The sequence below is a fragment of the Camelina sativa genome, chromosome 9, assembly GCF_000633955.1.
Source record: "Camelina sativa cultivar DH55 chromosome 9, Cs, whole genome shotgun sequence".
In the NCBI taxonomy this organism is placed as follows: Eukaryota; Viridiplantae; Streptophyta; class Magnoliopsida; order Brassicales; family Brassicaceae; genus Camelina; species Camelina sativa.
In genome coordinates this window covers 17,285,149-17,307,393 of record NC_025693.1, presented here as the reverse complement: position 1 = coordinate 17,307,393, position 22,245 = coordinate 17,285,149, and the positions used below count along the sequence as shown (strand labels likewise).

Genomic DNA, 22,245 nt, shown 5'->3' with positions numbered 1-22,245 from the left:
GATTCGCCGGAAGTTAAACGGATTCCTCGGGAAACCTTTGGAAATATCGATTTCAACTGACTAGAGCTCTCGATTTGGGTGTTTTATTCGGAAAATTTTCGTGTTTATACGGCGAGGATGAAGGAAACGAAGCTCTCGCCGTTTTCTCTCTTTCTATCGCAAACCCTAGCCGCGATATTGAAGAAGAAAGGAAATGAAAAAATTGTCTCAACACCCAAAAAACATGACAACTCTCGTGATGACACGTAAGCCAAGAACTGGGCTTAAAACTGTTCTAGTTTAAGACCCAAAATATTGATCTTAGTCTACTATTCCAATTTTTTATATTTTTAACGGGCTAAGAACACATGAAGTGTTGCCCCATTAAGGATGGCCTTAGCTCTCGTCTCATACTATCTCCCGTATGTTGCGTACAAGATTTAGTATTTTGCATTTTTATATGACTAGTGAAATCATATGATGTATATCATTTGATACCAATCACAAAATGAAAAAGAACTCTCATTCTGTATATTCATGAATATAATGTGTAATTTAATCGGAAAACCGAATGTTTAAATTTTTGTTAGGTGCTAATTGGGTGATCGGATAACATCTAATCCTGAGTTAATCAAGGGAAGATAATCCTTACTTTATGGGTTATTTCTAATAAAACTAGATTTGTGTAAACTAGATACTTTGGTTGGTAAAGTTGCTTTGAAAAGACGACCGCCTCAGTCTCCTTTTAGAAATTAGTTTATAAACGGCCGTAGCAAATCAATTTAGATATATTTAGTTCGTTTAATTATATTAGAATGTTATTTAAAACAATAAAACTTGTTTTAGATACCACTGCAAATTTTTGGTCTATTTGATACTTTGTTGTAGTTTTATTAGGCCGTCTTTTAATTATGATCATTTGGAGTAGGTTTAGTTAAATATTAAGTAATGTTTATTTAGTTGAAAAATATATATATACCATATATATTATTATGAAGTGAGGATAGCTTATAGTTAGTTTTAACTCTAATGCTTATGCCAATCAATTTGAACTAAGACAATTGGACTCTTTAAGATCCAAAAATTAAGGCTTTGAATGGGGAGTGGAGAAATAGGTGGTTCTTCAGTCCAAGTGGTTCCTCCATTTATGTTTTCCCATTCATCACCTGCAAAAACAAAAATAAAAAAAAGTGAAGGAAACACATATAGATAAGGATTTCTTGTCTTCTAGTAGCAAAAGTGAATGAACCACATGAACCACTTTTATCTAGATATGAGAAGGGGTTCAAGTGGTCCAATAGTACAAATTATTGTATAAAATAAAATAATACAAAATTCACATGTTGGACAATGACGAACAGAATGCAAAATTTTTTTTCCTATAAATCTAATACTCACATCTTTCTTCATCACAACAACAAGAAAGATAGATAAAAAAAAAAGGAAGAGATTCCAAACTTCTTCTAGTGAAGCTGTAACAGTGTAAGGTATATATAATTTTTTTTTTCTTTCAAACATATATACATTATATTATGTTATAATGTTTATATTAAATTTATATTAGTTATGATGTTTAATTAAATTAATAATTATGTTGATGTAGTTAGTTTTTCTTTAGTAAATGAAAAGTTTCATACATTTATGCTTTTGACTAGGTTAGTTATAATGTTAATTAATTATAATGTTGGGATGTTTTTAGTTATTAATTAATAAGGAATCAATGGAATTTAAATTTTTTTATACATGGCTCATAACCTGTAATTTATATATATATATATATATTAAAAGTATCTCTATATATGTGAACATAAATTTAAATTTTTATAATTATTTGAAAAGTATATATGTTAATTTCCCTTACATAAACATACATACATTATAATAATCAAGTATATTGTTTAATTTAACTAAGTTAATAGTAATGCTGTTGTAGTTAATTTTTTTTTACTTATGTGAAAGAAATGCTAGTAAATTTTTTAATAATATATATCATGTTTTGTAATTATGTTTTTATTTTATAACATAGAGATTTAACAGTTTTGTAATTAATTTTTTATTTTATAAAATAGAGATCTAAGTAGGTTAATAAGACAATATTATGAATAAAAATTTAATAGCAAATAAGGTTTGTAAACTTTTAGTGAGCAAAAGTTATAATTGTATATGTATAATATTTTTATGTTTTTGACTAAGGTTTATAATTGTATAAGTATAATATTATTAATGTTTATACCATCGACATATATTATATAAGATTTATGATTCATGTCTACACACTAATGTAATACAAAATTATAAAAAACTCAAATTTATTATGTAAAAATAATTAATAGTCACATAATACAATAGTTTAATAAATTTTTGTCATATATAACTAAAATATATACTGATTATAGTAAACTGATTTTTTTTTTACAACTGTAGATATGACATCTAATCGTCGACGAAACACAAGTTCTTTTGTACAAGCAGCTGAAAACTTTCCAACCGAAACATCAGCACGGGTAAAATATTTTATCTTAATTTATTTAAATATAGTTTTTTATAATTACGTGAATATATAATAATTTGTTCTAAAAAATATTGTAGAATGGAGCTAATTTCAAATGGACTCCTAGCAGTCTTTTTAGATTACTTGAGTTATATGATCAAGCAGCTGCGATGAATAATTATCGTATAAAAGATCCCACTCCTTTTGCAAAACAGTTTATGGTTGAAAAGTTTAACCAGGAGTTCGATTTAGAAATAAATTATAAGTTTTTCATATTTTCAAAGAAAAACTTGATAATATGAAAAAAAAAATACAAGAAGTATCGAGAGCTTATGGGATCAACTAGTATCACGGTTGATCCTATTACATCCGTGATTAATGCATCTGAGTCATGGTGGAAAAATTGTGAAGTAAGTTTTCATAATCTTTATCACAACTCAAATATATTAACATAATTAAAATAACCAAATATTCTGAAATATTTGTTTTATAATAATATTCATAGGTATGTAAGATTGTACATGCATTTAGACGAAAGCCGCCACAAGGGTGGGAAATCATGGAACGTTGCTTCAAATTATATAATGTTCAATCCCAAGCTCAATACTCTGTCAACCAAAGAAGAGAAGAAATGATGAATGAAGGCACAACTAATAATGAAGATCAGCTGTACCGAGAAACATACGATGGTGAAATGTCTGATAGTCAAGATGCAGAGATACAAGAAAATGAAGAAGTGTATCGCGTTAACATTACCGATGAAACGCGTCCTTCAAATGAGTTTATTCAGGCACATAGGCGTCATAGTTCTGTGACGGTTGATCCGATTCAAATTCCTAGTTCCAGAGTTCAACAACGAGGACAAGGAAGACGAGGAAGTATGTTACAAAGATCTGCAAGAAATTCTGGAGTTGTACATGGGAGTGGTTCACGAGGAAGTAAAAAGAAACAGTCATTTGAGACCACCCTAACCGATACAATGACCGGATTTAGGGAGTTCCAACGTCAAAGTTTACAACAATTACGCCCAAATTCATTCGACCAAGATGATTACGACGGCTTTGATGAGGCTGCAAAGATATTGGAATCAATGGAGCTTCCAAGTGATACAAAATTTTATTGGGCGTGCGTTGACGAATTAGGAGGAGACCCATTCTATCGTAAGTATTTCATTGATAGAGCTGAAAAACCTTTTGAAGAAAAGATAAATTTCTTACAAGCTTTAACTGGATATACACGTTATGATGAGTTTGTGGGAAAGCGGTTAACGTCGAGAAGAAATTTTGGGAGTCCAAGTGCAAGTGGTTTTCATTCAGGTAGTCCATCTTCTGGTGGTAATAATTCATGGGGGCAGACTTCAAATGTCCAATGGGGTCAACAACCACGTCCTCAACAATGGGGTACACCACCAAGTGCTCAGCAATGGGGTACACCACCAAATGCTCAGCAATGGGGTCAACAACCACGTCCTCAACAATGGGGTACACCACCAAGTGTACAACAATGGGAAACACAACCAAATAGTCACCAGTGGGGTACATCACCAAATGTTTCACAATGGGGAGCGTATCAAAATACACAACAATTGAATTCACCTACACAGTGGGGTTCATCATCAAATGATCAACAATGGGGATCATCATCAAATATTTCACAATGGCCTCCTCAAACAAATGTTCAGCATGGATTCTCATTAGAAACTCAAACTGAAACTCAAACTGAAACCACAACACCAAGGCCAATACCACGAACACGTAAATCTGGAGGATTATTCAACATTTGGGGAACCCATCAGGGGCCAAATTTAAATGAAACTCACCAAAATGATTCTGACGATGAAGCATAATATCTCTAGTTCTTTGCTATTAATAATGTTGCATTGTTTTTATTTATGTTTCTGTATTATCTTTTACTTACTATGTGTACTTGAATCATGTCTTTCAGTTTCTTATCAATTCTTTGTTTTCATCAAATACAGGCTTTTCGTATATGTCAATTGCGGTGACAAGGAATTCAATTTTTAAGTTACGAAGAGAGAACTGAGTTATGGAATCTGGAGAATGCACAATTTGAAGAGTTAATAATTCAACCAGCATTGAGTTATTACAATCGATATTTTGAAAGAGGACAAGTACAAACAGATGGTGGATTGGGGTGGAGAAATATTTGGCATCGATTACAAGAAGATCATGCTGCTTGTCTTCAGTTACTACGGATGTCACTTGATTGTTTCAGAACATTGTGTCACCAACTAGAAACAACTTATGGATTAAAACCAACACTGAATGTAGGCATTGAAGAGAGTGTTGCAATGTTTTTACGGATATGTGGACACAACGAAGTCCAACGAGATGTTGGTCTAAGATTTGGGAGAAATCAAGAAACCGTAAAGAGAAAATTTTATGAAGTGCTTAGAGCGACTGAGTTACTTGCTTGTGATTATATCAAAACACCAACAAGGCAAGAACTACACAGGATTCCGGACAGGCTAATGGATGGAAAATATTGGCCATTTTTTAGTGGGTTTGTTGGAGCAATGGATGGTGTTCATGTGTGTGTTAAGGTCACTCCTGATTTACAAGGAATGTATTGGAGTCGACATGATAGAACATCGTTTAACATCATGGCAATATGTGATTTAAATATGTTATTCACATATGTTTGGAATGGAGCACCAGGATCTTGTCATGATACAGCAGTTCTTACGATGGCTCAAAACAATGATCCTGAATTTCCTTTGCCACCAGAAGATAAGTATTATGTGGTTGATTCTGGCTATCCAAATAAACAAGGTTTTCTTGCTCCATATAGATCTTCAAGAAACATGGTTGTTCGGTACCATATGTCATTATTTGAGAATGCTCCACCTCCTCAGAATAAGCAGGAATTTTTCAACCGCTGGCACGCATCTCTACGTTCTATTATTGAGAGAACATTTGGAGTGTGGAAGAAGAAATGGAGAATTCTTTGTGAATTTCCTAGATATAATATTGAAGTGCAAAAGAGAGTCGTCATAGCGACAATGGGTCTACACAATTTTATCAGAATTTCAAATTCTATAGATGATGATTTTGCTGAAACAATGGGGCATTCACATATTGACAACATTGATCCGAAGAGTGATTTAAACGTCATTGGAACAACAACTATAGCTGATGGTGATTTAATGGCGAATCTCAGAGAAAGAATTGCAGATACATTATGGGCTAATAAACATCTTCTATATTAAATGATTGTTGAATGAATGTTTTAAATACATTATTTTATGTATTCTTGTCTTAATTTCATTAATATAATAAGATTGGATCTGCGCTATAGCACAAACATATGTCTTTTAAAATAATTGTGTAGTAATTTTATTTAATTTGAAAATTATTTTAAAAGTGCAATTATATTAATTATTTTTTCAAAAGATATTTTTATATTAGGTTTTTGTAAATAAAATATTAAATAGAATCTACTTATGACAAATTAAATACAAATTTTAAAATTTAAATATATTATTTTAAATTTGTACAGTACTTTGAACCACTTTTACCATTCAAACATAAATTTTAAACCGCTTGATCCACTAGATCCACACTTGTTTCACTAGATCCACTAGATTCACTTTTTTCCGCTTGATCCGCTAGATCCGCTAGATCCGCTACGCCTGATACACTATCTCCATTCGGAGCCTAAGAGTATGAGTGTGTATGATAGTTGTCTGGCTAGACGATAATGATTAGAAATTGACGACGACGTCGTATGCGTTTATAGATTAGTTTAGAATTGTGAAATGTTAATTCATTGTTCATTTTTTGTACTAGTAAGAAAATACAGCTAATGGCATAAAACACCATTTTTATGTATTAACAAGCATCCCATAATATGCTTAAGGCCATAATTTGAAAGAACTCAACTTATACAAATTAACTACATAGCTTGTTTACTTCAAATTTATATATTTAGATCATTTTTTCTTGGTTATTTTTTTTTTGGTTATTTCTTTTGTTTGGTGCATAATATTATTAAGATTTTTTAAAAAGAAACAAATATATTTTTTTTTTTGTCAACAATCAAATAATTTATTAGTTATATATTTTCGATTTTATTATAGAATAGAAGAAACTAATTAGTTGATACATCTTTATATTATTTTTCGATTAAAAGTACTTTTCTATGAGTAATAAGGTTTTGTTAAATGTAATAAAACTTCAAATTATTAGCAGTAATTTTTTTATGGTTTTTTTTAAATCCAATAACTATTTTAAAACAAACCCTCCATCAAGTCTATTACATTTGATGTTGGATGATTTGAGAAATAAATAAATTTTATTTGACGAAAATGAAAAAAAAAACTATTTAATTAGGCTCCAAAGAGCGTCAGTGGCCCTGTTATTATCTGCTGCTGAAGGATTAGATGATCAATAGCTATGTCTCAATCTTGTTTACCTCTAAACCCCATGTCAGAAGCCAAGTGAAACGTAACCCCCGCCGCCACCGTTCTCTCCCGAACCAAAATCAACACGCTCTATCTCACTCTTTTTCTCAGCTCTGGCAACAATGGTAATGGTTATCGGACCATTATGTCCATTTGCCTCAAATAACCGCTCAATGTATAGGAGAATACGCAGTGGATCAACCCTCCGAGATATGGACAGGGAATCCAAATCCAAATAGAAGAAGATTGGCTGGTTCGGGTTCTCTGGAATCGGTAAGGGATCTGGAAGTGGGGGCAAAGTTGGAGGGAAAATGGGTATATATTGTTGCTCTTTTTGTTAGATTTAGAGATATTCATGTATAATGTGTTTGTGGGATTAGTTTGCGGAAACTATGTACAATTACACAATTCAACTGAAGGGTTTAATATGCCAAAATCAGGGTTTCAAAAGGTTTTGTGTTTGTGCACCACACAAATTATATGTGTATATTATATACCTCAGCTGTTTTATGTTTGTGCAAGCTAATATTATCGTATTTTGTATTGTAGATTTATAAATTGTGATAAATGCATACGATTGTTCACAGATTATGACAAACCCCACCTATCCCCACGCCCTAAGTGGGCCATTTCAAGTCTTCGTATGACAAATATGCGACCACATTCAATTCAATTCAATTCATTCTCAAATTTATTTTTGATAAATAAATTATTTGAAAAGTATCGTATACCAATAATGCGACACCACTCTGTTATTTCATCATCAAGTTTGAATTACTTCAATAAAGCCGAACTCCGATCAAAGAGATTATGTAAGCTCAAAAGGTGAACTATTTTGTTTTTTGAGGACAATTATATTTGTAAACCATATTCGTAATCGCAAAACTTTTCGAACTCGAATTAGTAGTTTTGAGGTCGGTAAAATGCGTAATATAATGTGTACACTGCTACGACACGGTGAAGATTCTTAGCAGAAGACGCTTGCAGATTGGTGGGTTTTCCGGTGAGTGTTTTGGTGGTTAATTGTAAATTATTTTCAGGATCTTAGATGGCTTTCATGAAATCTAGCTGTTGAAAGGTTTTTTGAGCCTTCACCTTTCTCTAGCTTCCGTATTTTTGCTTCTACTGGACTAGATTTGAAGATTGCTTTGTTTCGAGAAGGTTTTCTGGTTCATGGCTTTCGGAGGTCAAGGGCTTGGATCTAAGTATGTCATTTTGCTAGGTAGGGGATTTGAATTCATTGGATGGCGGAGAGTTAGAGAATTGATCTATTTCGGAAGGTATGTGGTTGGTCTGACTTGTCGTTGGTGACGGCTCTGAGACAGGATTCAAATACTCTGGTTAAAGAATCCGACCCGGCGACAATATCACAAAGCTGTGGACGTTGTATTCGTCGGTGCTAGTAGATCTGGTTCTCTGCCTCTGTTTAACCGCCTAAATCTAGCTTGTTTTTTTGTTGTTGTTCGCCAAAATTTTCTTTCTATTTTGTAACTGTTGATGGTTTGTAATTTCAGGCCAAATGCATTAGGAACACTACACAGTCTTTACAAGTCACAACTTTTTCTACGCGATATGCAACATAGTTGCCATTCTCAGCTAGCTTCTCCTAATAGTATTCTTAATTAAATAAAATTAAAAAAAATCATATATGTTTTGACAAAAGTAAATATTCAAAAAGGTAAATAATGCCCGTATTGGCATAAACTTCTCTAGGATACTCGTCACGCAAAAAAAAAAAAAAATTATGGTCATGGTCTCATGAATATTGGATAAATTAATTTGTGAGCTGAAATCTACGTTCATTTGCTCACAAGTGAAACTATTATTTTCTGGTTTAATAAATAGACGTTTATGAGTTAGGAGTGGTACGTGGCATTCACAATTATATTGCCACATTTTTTGGTGGCTGAGTTCCCAGAATATGTGAAAATATTGATGGGAGACGAAGAGATAATAAAGACAATACTACAACAAAAACGGTATATGGTACATCAATATTTTTGTGATCTCATTTTTGGAGCCGATTTAAAACGTTAGAATCCCTAATGTGTGTATTCATATGACTATGTGAGCTTATCCCCTTTTTTGGAAAACATTGTCCAAGACTAAAAATACAAATCACGATAGTTCACCTCAGAAACTTCATCGCTCCGGCTCAACATCTCCATTCCTCAAGGTTCAGATCCAATGGCGTAGAATCATATCTCAACTTGATTTTGTGGTTTTCTTCATCTCCCATTCTCTTTTTCTCTAATCACTCAGAAATGTTACTTAGTACGATAGAGTTTTTTTTTTTTAGAATTCTATTGTGCTTAATTTAGATCGAATTGCTTGATTTTGACAAGGATTATGAATAAATAATTCAATTATATCGTAATTATCACCAAATTGAAATTAAAGGCTTGTACATATATATCATCCACATATATGTAGTTTATTAACAGTAGTGTATAACTGGATTTAACAACTGGACTACATAAAAACTATGCTTTTATCCCTAGAGTAAAATGTCTAATCGTCTATATATAGACTCCAATGTTAACTAACTCAATTCATAGTCCCTTTTTTTTTTGGGTAAATATGTTAAGTTTTACTTATACATAATAGTAACCTTATCGATACTATAATTATATTAATTGATTTTTCTTCATTTATCAGCAATCGATGACACAGCCTCGCTGACGCGGCAAGTGGCGGTTGTTGGCACCGGAACCTGGATAATCATTTAACTCCATCACCATCCTTTCTTCTACCTCCTCCTTCACGTTCTAATTAATAACCATCCATTTTGAACAAAACCAAATTTAGAATCTTTAATAAACCTAATTATAACTTTTCAAGAACACATATACTCTCTTATGCAGTATATACATAACTTTAGAACTAACCACATCATGTTGAGGGAGATCAATATGATGAGTGGGTTTTTCCATAAAACTCCAAGGTCCTATATGCATACGAAAAATATAGATAATATAAGTTACAAGATATATGATGGAAATATTAATTACGGAAAATAAGATCTAAGAGAGATGATGATCTTACTTGAAGCATGGGAAGGCAAGATGAAGATGTGAGATAGAGACAAGAAGAAGATCACCAGGAGATGGAAGAGAGCTTTGTTGGCCATTTGAAGACGATGATTTAAGACAAAATGTATAGATTAAAACCTTAAGTGTTGTTGTGTGTACTTCTGTCTCTCGTTTTCCCCCGAACTTGTTTTCAGTTTTGTGTTTGTGGTGGCCTCTCTTATATAGTTCTATATTTCTATTTTTCCAATTTGCGCATTTTATACTACTATCATAGTGGGGTGTTAATAACTAAATTAAACTAAGTATGAACCGTTTTTTTAATCTAATTTAGAGTGCTAAGTCTTTTGTATCAAAGAACCAAAATGTCTTCTAAACTCTTTAAAAAGGAACAAATACGAAGAAACAAGCTATCGACGCGGTTTCACTTTACGTCTAGCTAGTGCTGTTTAAATTGTTAATTGTTCGAAACATAAAATACTAATTATAAAATTACAGAATGAAAAATCTGTGTGTGTACTCAGATCTTTCATAAGCAATACACTAATTTTATTGTTTTAAATGTTCATTCATGTTGAGATTGTTAGACTGATTCAATTCTGGGTTGATGATGAATTGGTTCTAAACCAGAAATTAATGAGTTGAGTTGCTGGTTATCTCGGATTCGTCTATTGCTGATTAAACCGGAGGGAAGAAGATTAATGTGAAGTCTCCAACTGCAGTGGAGAGTTTACTAATATCACTGAAACGTTGCGTTTCATAGATTAACATCTTCTTCTTCAATCTTATTAGATTCTATCTCTTCTTCTTCTGTTATCAAGAGTGAGAGAGGTTGTTAGAGAGTGAGATTTCACCATTGTTGTAAAGCTCGGTTCTGAGCTATAACCTTTCCTCATAGTGAATTTGCTGGATTGATTCGGCCCCAGACGTAGGTGTAATCACATCGATTGCACTGAACTGGGTTAACAATTGTGTCTCGCGTTTCTTGTTCTTTGCTTTACAAAGTTCTTGAGCTGAATTCGATTAGGTTTAGAGAAGTGTTCGGAGTTACTTCAGGTGTGAATTCTGACAAAGTGGTATCAGAGCATAGGTTCTTCTCCCAGATCTGATCGATGGCGGTAGCGACGGCGCGAGTTGAGATTAAGACGTTCAATGGTGATAGTGACTTCTCGCTATGGAAGATTCGGATCTTGGCACAGCTTGGGGTTCTTGGTTTGAAGAACATCCTCACCGATTTCAAGTTGACCAAGACAGTTCCGTTAACGAAAGAAGAAGAAAAGAAGATTGCCACAGAAGAATCATCAGACTCCTCCTTATCACAGACTAAAGAGGTCCCAGATCCAGTCAAGATCGATCAATCGCAACAAGCTTTGACACTAATCATAAATCATGTTGGGGATAAGGTTCTGCGAAAGGTAAATCATTGTGAGACAGCTGCAGAGATGTGGGCTTTGCTCAATAAGTTGTACATGGAAACCTCTTTGCCAAATAGGATCTATGTGCAGTTGAACTTTTATTCTTTCAAGATGGTTGATGCTCAGACTATAGATCAGAATGTAGACGACTTCTTGAAGATTGTTGCAGAGTTAGGGAGCTTGGAGATTCAGGTTTCTGAAGAAGTTCAAGCAATATTGTTGTTAAATTCCTTGCCATCTAGCTACAGTCAGCTTAAGCATACGCTTAAATATGGTAACAAGAGTCTGTCACTTCAGGATGTGATTTCATCAGCTAAGTCTCTGGAAAGGGAACTTGCCGAGTCAAAAGAGTCTGAGAAGGGATCGTCTGCAGCATTGTACACAACAGAGAGAGGCAGACCCCAGACTAGAAGTCAACAGAATGGCTCTAAGGGAAAAGGTAGAAGCAGGTCAAACTCCAAGACGAAAGTCACGTGTTGGTTCTGCAAGAAGGAAGGGCATGTTAAGAAGGACTGTTATGCCAGGAAGCGAAAGTTTGAAAGTGAGGGTCAGAACGAAGCTGGAGTTATAACAGAAAAGTTGGTATTCTCTGAGGCTCTTAGTGTCAACAATCAGCTTGTAAGAGACTTGTGGATTCTGGATTCTGGGTGTACATCTCACATGACGTCAAGGAGAGATTGGTTCTGTAGTTTTCAAGAGAATGGTGAAACAACCATTTTGTTGGGTGACAATCGAGCTGTGGTGTCACAGGGAATAGGTTCTATTCGCGTTAACATACAAGGAGGTTCAATTAAGGTGTTGAACAATGTTAAATATGTACCAGACTTGAGGCGAAATCTGATTTCAACAGGTACTCTTGACAGGTTGGGTTATAAGCATGAAGGTGGAGATGGCAAAGTGAGGTATTTCAAAAATGGGAAGACTGCTTTGTCAGGGAGTTTGAACAATGGTTTATATATCCTGAATGGTGAGACTGTTATGAGTGAGAATTGCAACACTGAGAATGTGAAAGACAGCACTGTGTTGTGGCATAGCAGGCTTGGACATTTAAGTCTTAATGGTATGAAAGTGCTATCTGAGAAAGGGCTATTACAGAAGAAAGATGTCACTAACTTGGAGTTTTGTGAGCACTGTGTAATGGGAAAGTCCAAGAAGTTAAGCTTCAATGTGGGTAGACAAGATACTAAGGATGCATTGGGATATGTTCATGCGGATTTGTGGGGTTCACCGAATGTGACTCCATCCCTGTCAGGTAAACAATATTTCTTGTCTATTATTGATGATAAAACTCGCAAGGTGTGGCTTATATTCCTCAAGACAAAGGACAAAACGTTTGACCGGTTTTGTGAGTGGAAAGGATTAGTTGAGAATCAGATTGGTAAGAAGGTAAAGGTCCTCAGAACAGACAATGGTTTGGAGTTTTGCAATCTGAAGTTCGATGAATATTGTAAGAAGCATGGTATTGAGAGACATCGGACTTGCACCTATACTCCAGAGCAAAATGGAGTTGCAGAGAGGATGAATCGAACACTTATGGAGAAAGTAAGGTGCTTGTTGAATGAATCTGGGTTAGAAGAACGTTTCTGGGCTGAAGCAGCAGCCACTGCAGCCTATCTCGTAAATAGGTCCCCTGCATCTGCGATTGATCACAATGTACCTGAAGAGCTGTGGCTAAACAAGAAGCCAGGATACAAGCACTTGAGGAGATTTGGTTATGTTGCCTATGTGCATCAAGATCAGGGAAAGCTCAAACCTAGAGCATTGAAAGGAGTATTTCTAGGTTATCCACAAGGCACAAAAGGCTATAAGGTGTGGTTACTTGAAGAATCAAAGTGTGTGATTAGTCGCAATGTTGTGTTTCACGAAGAGGTATTGTATAAGGATCTTTGTGGTAAAGATGGTGAAGAGAAGGTTGCAGAAATCAAGAAGGATGATAAGACCTTGACAGAGATTAAGAAGGAAGGTAAATTGATTGGAGAAAGTTCTAATGGAGGTGGAGCTACAATAGTTGATGAGAGTGATACAGATACAGATTCAGATTACTTTGAGCCTGAAGGTGAAGTTGAGGCTCCAAGGAGTTCTCCAAGTCTCAGAAACTATCAGTTAGCTAGAGACCGTGTTAGAAGAGAAATCAAGGCTCCACTGAAGTTTTCTGATTACTTGCAGTTTGCTTTTGCACTTATGACAGCAGAAGAGATCATATGCGAAGATCCTCAGTGCTATCATGAAGCAAAAGAGGATAAGTACAGTAAGGAATGGGATGCAGGTATGGATGAGGAAATGAACTCATTGAGGAAGAATGAGACCTTTGATGTGGTGGATAGACCAGTTGATCAGAAGGTTATCAATTGTATATGGCTTTATAAAAAGAAGCCAGGTATTCCAGGGGTAGAACCTGAGAGGTTTAAGGCCAGATTGGTGGCTAGAGGCTTTACACAAAGGATAGGGATTGACTATCAAGAGGTGTTTGCACCTGTAGTGAAGCACATATCAATCAGGACTTTGTTGTCATTGGTGGTTCAAGATGATTTAGAACTGGAGCAGATGGATGTCAAGACAGCTTTTCTGCATGGGGAACTTGATCGACCAATATACATGGAGCAACCCGAAGGTTATGAGGTAGATCCGGACAAAGATCAAGTTTGCTTGTTGAAGAAATCTCTTTACGGTTTGAAACAGGCTCCCAGGCAGTGGAACAAGAAATTTAATGCATTCATGATGAAACAAGAGTTCAACCGGAGTGAGCATGACTCTTGTGTGTATGCGAAAGAGGTAAATCCTGGTGAAATTGTTTACTTGCTACTGTATGTAGATGATATGCTATTAGCTGCTAAAAGTAAGGAAGAGATAAGTAGATTGAAAAAGGCTTTGAGCTTAGAGTTTGAGATGAAGGATATGGGACCTGCTAGTAGGATTTTGGGAATTGATATAATTCGAAATCGAGAAGAAGGAGTTTTGTACTTGTCTCAGTCTGGTTATTTGGAAAAAGTACTGAGTCGGTTTAACATGAGTAAGGCTCATGAGACAGATACTCTGGTTGGAACACATTTCAAGTTGATGTCTGTGAAGAATGATCGCGAGTGTGTTGATTTGAAGAAGGTTCCATATGCAAGTGCCATTGGAAGTATAATGTACTTGATGGTAGGTACAAGACCTGACATAGCTCAGGCTATTGGTCTGTTGAGTAGATTCATGAAGAAACCTAGAAAGATTCATTGGGAAGCAGTGAAGTGGTTACTGAGGTATCTAAGAGGCTCTAGTGATTTGAATTTGGTTTTCACAAAAGGAAACAAGCTGGAGATTCAAGGTTTCAGTGACTCAGACTATGCTGGAGACAGAGATCGTAAAAGATCTACCAGTGGTTATGTGTTTACAGTTGGTGGGAATACTGTCAGCTGGAAGTCGAGCTTACAGTCAGTCGTGACCTTGTCAAGCACAGAGGCAGAGTATATTGCACTCACAGAAGCAGTTAAAGAAGCATTATGGCTTAAGGGGCTTCTGGAAGATATGGGTTACGAACAAGAAAGGGTCACAGTTTGGTGTGATTCTCAGTCTGTGATATGCTTGTCAAAGAATAATACATTTCATGAGCGAACAAAGCATATTGCAACAAAGTATAACTTCATCAGGGACATTATTGAGTCTGGAGAAGTTGAGGTTCTGAAGATTCATACATCAAGGAATCCTGCGGATATGCTAACAAAAGGTATTCCGGTCAAGAAGTTTGATGAAGCTTTAGATTTTCTAAAGCTAATCAAGTGAGATGAAGTGCATCTCAGCTGAAGGTTAAATCCAAGTAAGTGCAAATTCATGGTTAGAGGAAAAGGGGAATTGAATCAAGGTGGAGTGTTGAGATTGTTAGACTGATTCAATTCTGGGTTGATGATGGTTTGGTTCTAAACCAGAAATTAATGAGTTGAGTTGCTGATTATCTCTGGTTCGTCTATTGCTGATTAAACCGGAGGGAAGAAGATTAATGTGAAGTCTCCAACTGCAGTGGAGAGTTTACTAATATCACTGAAACGTTGCGTTTCATAGATTAACATCTTCTTCTTCAATCTTATTAGATTCTATCTCTTCTTCTTCTGTTATCAAGAGTGAGAGAGGTTGTTAGAGAGTGAGATTTCACCATTGTTGTAAAGCTCGGTTCTGAGCTATAACCTTTCCTCATAGTGAATTTGCCGGATTGATTCGGCCCCAGACGTAGGTGTAATCACATCGATTGCACTGAACTGGGTTAACAATTGTGTCTCGCGTTTCTTGTTCTTTGCTTTACAAAGTTCTTGAGCTGAATTCGATTAGGTTTAGAGAAGTGTTCGGAGTTACTTCAGGTGTGAATTCTAACAATTCAGATGCTCAGATCAGATGGATATTTCTTAGTTTTAATTTTATCCGTAGCTAGGAATTTTAAATGTTCCTACATAAAACATACAGAATTGATTTTGTCAATGTTAATATTTTTGGGTTTTTTTTTGTAGAATTTTCTCCTTGTCTTCGAAGTAAAAAACCATTTTTCATGTGTATATGATCGATAAGAAACTTTGTAGTCGTCGAGAAATGATCGATGTTGGTTAAAGTGGTGGAATTGTGGGAGGCAATGGGCATAACTACTTAATTACGCGTGTCTAGTTACATTAGTCATTGACAAAATGGGTCGAGTCCAAGGGAAGCTTTGTTTATTCTGCTTTACAAGTTCACGTTAAATTACACGGCAATCACTATAATGGAAAATAGCTAAGCACAAACAGTATTTAAAAAAAAATTATCTACAACTTATTGTCATGTTTACAAAGTATAGATACTCATGTATAGTAGTCCATTTAAATAATATATGTAAGTGCGGATATGATACATGCTTGTCAAAGTCATGGCACTAACTCTTAATGATGTTTTTTCTGATTACTTCACGAATTTGGCTTCTGTAGTGGCTAATACATCATACCGCTTATTCTTAAGTACCTTAATATATACGGTACCATTAGAGAGACAACTTTTTTTATTTTTAACATCTTTTACAAAATCATACCTTAGATATTCATATATTTCGCAATCCACTAAATGAAGCCTAGCTTTATGGCCATATGCATGCACTGCTTTTTCTGCAAAATGTAAAAAATATATATATCACCATATCGAAAAGTTTATAAGCACAATTGCAATGCGTTTGTGTTTGTGTTTGTGTTCTTGGAAAGGTTTCCCTTTTTGTATTTTAAGTCAACAAGAAAAATTATAAAAATACACTAGTGGGAAACTTCACACCTTCTCAATGTGATCACCAATATAATATTACTAATCATTTCATATCCTTTTCTTAATTGACATTAGCGCAGGAAATGCATTTTAAGAAACCACTAGAAAGGGATATTTTTTACTTTTGAGTCTTGAGGAAAGCTCCTCGATCTTTAGAGACAACACTTAGAAAATTGGATCATCTTAAGTGGACGAATGGTTCTACTTTCATTAACAATTTCTGAAAAAAATCAACTGCTTTTGGTAAGAATTTGGTTAAATTGCAGTTCAAACAAGTCATATCTGTTCAAATTAGTATGAGATAATCTTTAAACTTAAGAATTATTAAAAACTAGATTTTACATATTTTTAAAAAATAATAACATTTTTATTTTTATTTGTTTTTTATATTTAGTTTGTTTTGTTTAGTTAAATAATAATTTTGTTTGGATTGTCAATTATTAGAACAATAATAGGGGAAATAAATACATAAATATGTAATTTATAAGTTATTGTTAGATTAAGTCACAATTTTACCAATGATTTAATTGTTTTACAAAATTTTAGTTAAATTACCCTGATTTAATATGTCTAATATTCTTATATTAGTGGTATTGACCAAATAATTAAATGAAGATTTAACCCGTGTTTCAAACCGAATTAATAATATTTTATATTTATACTAATGTTAATTCAAACCTTCATGTTAATAACATGTCCCGCCATATAACAACAAACCGTCATATTAGTGGTTTAATCAGTGTTTGAAAACCGTCATATTAGTGGTTTTGGTTGTGGGTGTTGTGTTTCGTTTGTGAAGTTAATATTTATACATGAAAAATGTTTGATGAGCAAGGAGTTTACGATCCGTAGCAATAAAAGAGAGATTTTAGTGTTTTCCTATTTGAGTTGATAACATTATCGCAGAATAATAATCAGTTTCTTAACGCGATATATACTATATTAAATGCGATGCTAAGGTTAAATATACCCGATTATTGAGTTTCTAAAGTTGGGTTCTCGTTTTCATGAACTTTATTATTGTTATAATAATTATTGCGCTTGTAATAATTTGTTACTCAAATTCGGCTGTGTCATTTAAATTTAAGAGATCATACAGTCTCTAAAGATCTATTAAAATAGGTTTGAAGATTTTTATGAGATTAAAAATTTAATGTGTAGAGTTGTTTTTGGAAAAATCGAAATGTATAGATGTTGACATGTTGTCAAGCTATTTATGGCAATAAACGTATCAAATTAAGGGGGGTGTATTCAACTTGACATTTTAAGTGATTTGTGTAAGAGTTACAAATCCTATGTTATTCAATCATGTATTTTAAAAAGTCTTTTGAAATCCACTGTTATTGAACTGATAATTTAAAAATCTACTTTAAAATCCCTTGTTATTGAACTGATGATTTAAAAATCTACTTTAAAATCCACTGTTATTCAAAACAGTTTTATAGATTAGGATTTTAATAAATTTTAGGATTTTGGAGGATTTGTTTAGTTAAAAATACAGAAGTCCAAATCTCATGGTTTTAGGTGGGATTTGAAAGAATTTTACAGAAAATCATATAACTTCCCTAAAATCTATCAAAATTCTAAATTTCCTAAATCCTATCAAATTCTCCAAAATCATGGTTTGAATACACCCCCGTAAGTCAATTTAAAAAGTTTCATTAATTAAGTTTCTACGAAATGTTATTTCAGGAAAATCATTAGGGGTTAATGTTGTAAATAAAACAAATTAAATAAGCAAAATTTAAAGGGCGTAAACCAAAATGTAATTCAAAAATCAAAATATAATTCAAAAATGTTAATATAGATTATTCAAACATTTTAGGATGATGATTATAAATGTTTCGAATGTAAATAAAAAAGTAAGAAAACTTCAATAGTTTTTTCCTTTTTTTTTTTGGTGAGATGATGTCTTATTATTATTATTACATAGTACAGTAACTAGTAGAAATTTGAAAGTATATCCGATTTGAGTTAAAAGAATATTCTGGACTGGTGCCATTTTCACCAAATCACCCAAACAGTGAGCGTAATATGGAGTAGTAGGCTTGAAACTTGAAAGATGTCAAAGTAAAAGGAAAGAAAAAAGAATGCTCGTGGCTTTAAATGGGCCAAAACCTGGACCTTTAATGGGCTTTAAAGAAGAAATGTAGTCGAGTTCTATATACTATGCTCAATGCGGGATTTGGAGTAATTGATCTCACATGACAATTTTTGTTATTCGCTGAAACTATGAGAGGTGGTTTTCAGGATTCAACCTTCTGTCTTTTGATAGAAAGTTAGGGGTTCTTATTTTTTGTTTTGTTTTTTTTTGTCTCGTGTGCTTTGTAACAATGAAAAGTTAGATCCTATATACAAATAAAACCTTTTTATACATATAGGCTTTTCTAAGTATATTTAAATTTGCAATGTTGACATAACACTGTAAGAAGGTGTGCTTGATAAAATGCATAAGCGTTTTAAGAGATGGTTGCAACCTTTCTCCTAACACTTGGCCGCAACTCGCGATATTGATATAAAACATTTTTAAGAGATACATTTATCTTTTTGGTTAAAATTTTTAAGAGATACATGTTCATCAGTAAGTGAATTAGTATACATGTCAATCTTATCTTTTTGGGTTGATGAAACAAATGTAACATACTTGTTTTCTGATCTAAGTGTGCACATTTATACTTCTCAATTCATAGCATTTTCTATTTATTAAATAAAATTGTTTATATAAATATATATATACAAGATAATAATATATGTGTAGATAAGCCATCTTAATTTGTGTTTAACCCTTGCCCTTTACACAGCACGACTGGCGAGATGTGGACGCTACGTCTCTTTGGGATTTACATAAAAAACAACACCTTTTCTTCTATCTAGCTTTTCATTTTCTTCTTTTATCTTGCTTAATCAGATAATTCTACTGGGTTAACTGAGAAAACAAGTATGTTACATTTGTTTCAAATAATTGTGCTCTTTTCAAAACAAAATAAAAATAATTGTGATCTAATTTAAACAGTTGTCCAAATAACTAACATTTATTCATGGTACAAAGATTTAAATATTTTACAGGGTTTCAAGATTTCTGTGTTGACCAATGAAAACAAAAACACTTGTATTTTATAAATGTTCTTTACGATACTATTTTCCAATATTGATATCTCTTCGCGCCTTAGAGTTAGAGATTATGAATTAAAAGTTATAATATCCATTTTTTTGTTTTTTTTTCGTGTGCATTCATCCATTTTATTGTTTTTTTTTTAAAATACTTAGGCTCATTTCTAGGGGTAAATTTTTTTGTTCACCCTCTCTTCTCTCAGCCAATCAAAATCTTCCATCTAATATTTTATTTAAAAAAAATAACTCAAAATTAAATTAAAAATCAAAACAAATTAAGGAAACAAATTTTGTATATTTTTAATTAAAGAAAGTTAAATATTGGCTTGGTTTAGATTTTTAAAATTAGAACAAAATTATATATCGGTTTGTGTTTACAAATAAAATGCTTAAGGTATAGATTTTACAATTAAAACGAAATTATATGTCGGTTTGGGTTCACAAATGAGATGGTTAGGGTTTAGATTTTACAAGTAGAACGAAATTATATGTCGATTTGGGTTCACAAATGAGATGGTTAGGGTTTAGATTTTACAAGTAGAACGAAATTATATGTCGGTTTGGGTTCACAAATGAGATGTTAGGGTTTAGATTTTACAAGTAGAACGAAATTATATGTCGGTTTGGGTTCACAAATGAGATGTTTGGGTTTAGATTTTACAATTAGAACGGAAATATATGTTGGTTTGGGTTCACAAATGCGATGGTTAGGGTTTAGATTTTACAAGTAGAACGAAATTATATGTCGGTTTGGGTTCACAAATGAGATGGTTAGAGTTTAGATTTTACAAATAGAACGAAATTATATGTCGGTTTAGATTTATTAAAAAGCGGTTTAAGTTTTTAATTTTATAATAATGTATACAGATTTTATTTTCCTATTTTATAAAAAGGTGAATGAAAAGGTTTACCCCAAGAGCAAGGCCATTGCACATCCTGTGGGATGTCTTTTGGTTTTTTTAATAATAAAACAAAATAAAAATAAAGTTTTAATTGTAAAAATACACAGATCCGTGTCTCTGCACAGATGCGTTTAGATACCCAGAGACACTAGACGTGTCATTATTTTAGTGGTTACTCTTTGTTTTGTTTTTTTTTGTTTTTTTTGTTTTTCTTTTGTTTCGGTTGCTTCCCCCTCTCTCTCTCTCGATACCACTGAAAGGAAGAAAGTTGAATCGATTTATCTAAATCGACGAAATCAGAACAACAGAAGTTTTGATGAGTTTCCGGACCAAATACATATATCGTCGTCGTCATCCAAATCGACTTAATCAAAACAATAGAAGTTTTGATCGGTTTCCAGATCAAATACATATCTCGTCATCGTCTTCTTCTTCGTCCTGAGATTTTTCCTTCTTGGTTTCACGAAACCTTGTATCAGGTATGGATCTTGTTTCGTTCTAGTTTTAAAGTTTTTGTGGGACTATCTTTATTTGTTGTGACATCCGTCTTTTAGTATTGGTGAATTTTGATTTTGTCGATTTGGATCATATCTCCTTCGTAATGTGAACGAAACTTGGAGCATATCTCCTTCTTCCTCATGGTGGTGCTCCTGCTTCCTCTTTTCTGAGTGATTAGTGTTGGTTGGATTTGGTTTAGTGTTGGTCTGGTGATGTGAGTCAAGTTTTCTATCAAGAGAGCTGCTGTCAGGATTCAGCGTGCAAAGCGGCGGAGGGATGATCCAGATGAAGATATGGATGCAGAGACTAAGTGGGCTTTAAAATACTTGCCACATGGTATGTCTTGTGTAATTCTCTTCTGATTAGTAATTTCTTTTTTCTTTGTCTAGTTCTCTAAGTGGAGTTACGAAATGAGATGCCTCAAGTTACTAAAAAGATTGCTGTCTTCATATTGGGTTATGCTTTTGTTTGAATGGCGTTGTTTGTTTTTTATAGGTTGTGTATAGGTCTTCCTTGGTTTTGATGTGTTCTTTGTGATTTTGGTACCAATTCCAAAAGTTGAGGCATACATACATTAACATAGAGGATGCATATTTTTATAAATAAGTCGTTATGTGATGTGCAGGACAAACAAGTTGAAGCTAAAGACTCAGAGAAGAGTGATTCTTTGGTGGTTCTTAAATAAAGGTCAGGGCGCGGGGAACTATAGGGCAAGTAAAAGCAGACAGAGTTGTAGAGGACGAGGTAAGAAGAAGAGAACTTGTTTTAGACATTAATGAATGAAGAGCATATACATTAGGATATGGCTTCTCTGTTTCTGTTGCAGTTTTGGTTATGATCATTGTCTTGTAAGTATTAAGTATAGAAATGTCGAGAAAGCAAAAAAGGTTGGTGTTTAATTTGTTGTTTTTGTTGCTTTGCAGATCACTTGGTACTGTGTTTTTGTTGCTTTGCAGATCATTTGTTTCATTCTTCTCTTCTCTTTCTCACGGTAATTACAATTTCTATATTTGATTTTGACTGAAATTGATTGATGCTTTTGGGAGTAATTTTAGTTATGTAATTGACATTTTTCCAGTTCTTGAAGTTCATGGGATAATTATGTATTCACGTTTATATGAGAGCCATAACGTCAACACACATTTGC

At 33.6% G+C, this 22,245-nt stretch overlaps 3 protein-coding genes and 1 long non-coding RNA gene across 6 annotated transcripts; 3 read left to right on the top strand and 1 right to left on the bottom strand.

Moving 5' to 3' along the window:
• Positions 1,398–4,425, top strand: LOC104711214 (heat shock protein DDB_G0288861-like). Its single transcript, XM_010427893.1, has 4 exons — positions 1,398–1,466; positions 2,404–2,483; positions 2,569–2,880; positions 2,976–4,425. Exons 3-4 carry the CDS (start codon positions 2,803–2,805, stop codon positions 4,314–4,316), a joined length of 1,419 nt encoding a protein of 472 aa, XP_010426195.1. The 5' UTR covers positions 1,398–1,466; positions 2,404–2,483; positions 2,569–2,802; the 3' UTR covers positions 4,317–4,425.
• LOC104715363 (putative nuclease HARBI1) lies at positions 4,686–5,699 on the top strand. The gene has a single exon (XM_010432775.1). It carries the CDS (start codon positions 4,686–4,688, stop codon positions 5,697–5,699), a length of 1,014 nt encoding a protein of 337 aa, XP_010431077.1.
• Positions 9,248–10,262, bottom strand: LOC104711213. Its single transcript, XM_010427892.1, has 3 exons — positions 9,939–10,262; positions 9,782–9,840; positions 9,248–9,661 (listed from the first exon to the last, which is right to left on the bottom strand). Exons 1-3 carry the CDS (start codon positions 10,021–10,023, stop codon positions 9,548–9,550), a joined length of 258 nt encoding a protein of 85 aa, XP_010426194.1. The 5' UTR covers positions 10,024–10,262; the 3' UTR covers positions 9,248–9,547.
• On the top strand, positions 20,764–22,170 carry LOC104711211. 3 transcript variants are annotated; one of them, XR_755222.2, is made up of 4 exons: positions 20,764–21,079; positions 21,155–21,434; positions 21,724–21,842; positions 22,022–22,170. It is a non-coding gene; the product is annotated as an uncharacterized LOC104711211 (long non-coding RNA). The 3 variants fall into 3 exon arrangements; XR_755221.2 differs by having other exon boundaries at positions 20,771–21,079; positions 21,298–21,434; positions 22,022–22,168; XR_002033480.1 differs by having other exon boundaries at positions 20,768–21,434.

Coding starts and splice junctions, on each gene's coding strand:
- LOC104711213 (XM_010427892.1), bottom strand. CDS start 10,023: ATGGCCAACAAAGCTCTCTTCCATCTCCTGGTGATCTTCTTCTTGTCT. Junction 9,841..9,938: donor CTTGCCTTCCCATGCTTCAA/GTAAGATCATCA, acceptor GTATGCATATAG/GACCTTGGAGTTTTATGGAA. Junction 9,662..9,781: donor ATCTCCCTCAACATGATGTG/GTTAGTTCTAAA, acceptor GTTATTAATTAG/AACGTGAAGGAGGAGGTAGA.
- LOC104715363 (XM_010432775.1), top strand. CDS start 4,686: ATGTCACTTGATTGTTTCAGAACATTGTGTCACCAACTAGAAACAACT.
- LOC104711214 (XM_010427893.1), top strand. CDS start 2,803: ATGGGATCAACTAGTATCACGGTTGATCCTATTACATCCGTGATTAAT. Junction 2,881..2,975: donor CATGGTGGAAAAATTGTGAA/GTAAGTTTTCAT, acceptor TAATATTCATAG/GTATGTAAGATTGTACATGC.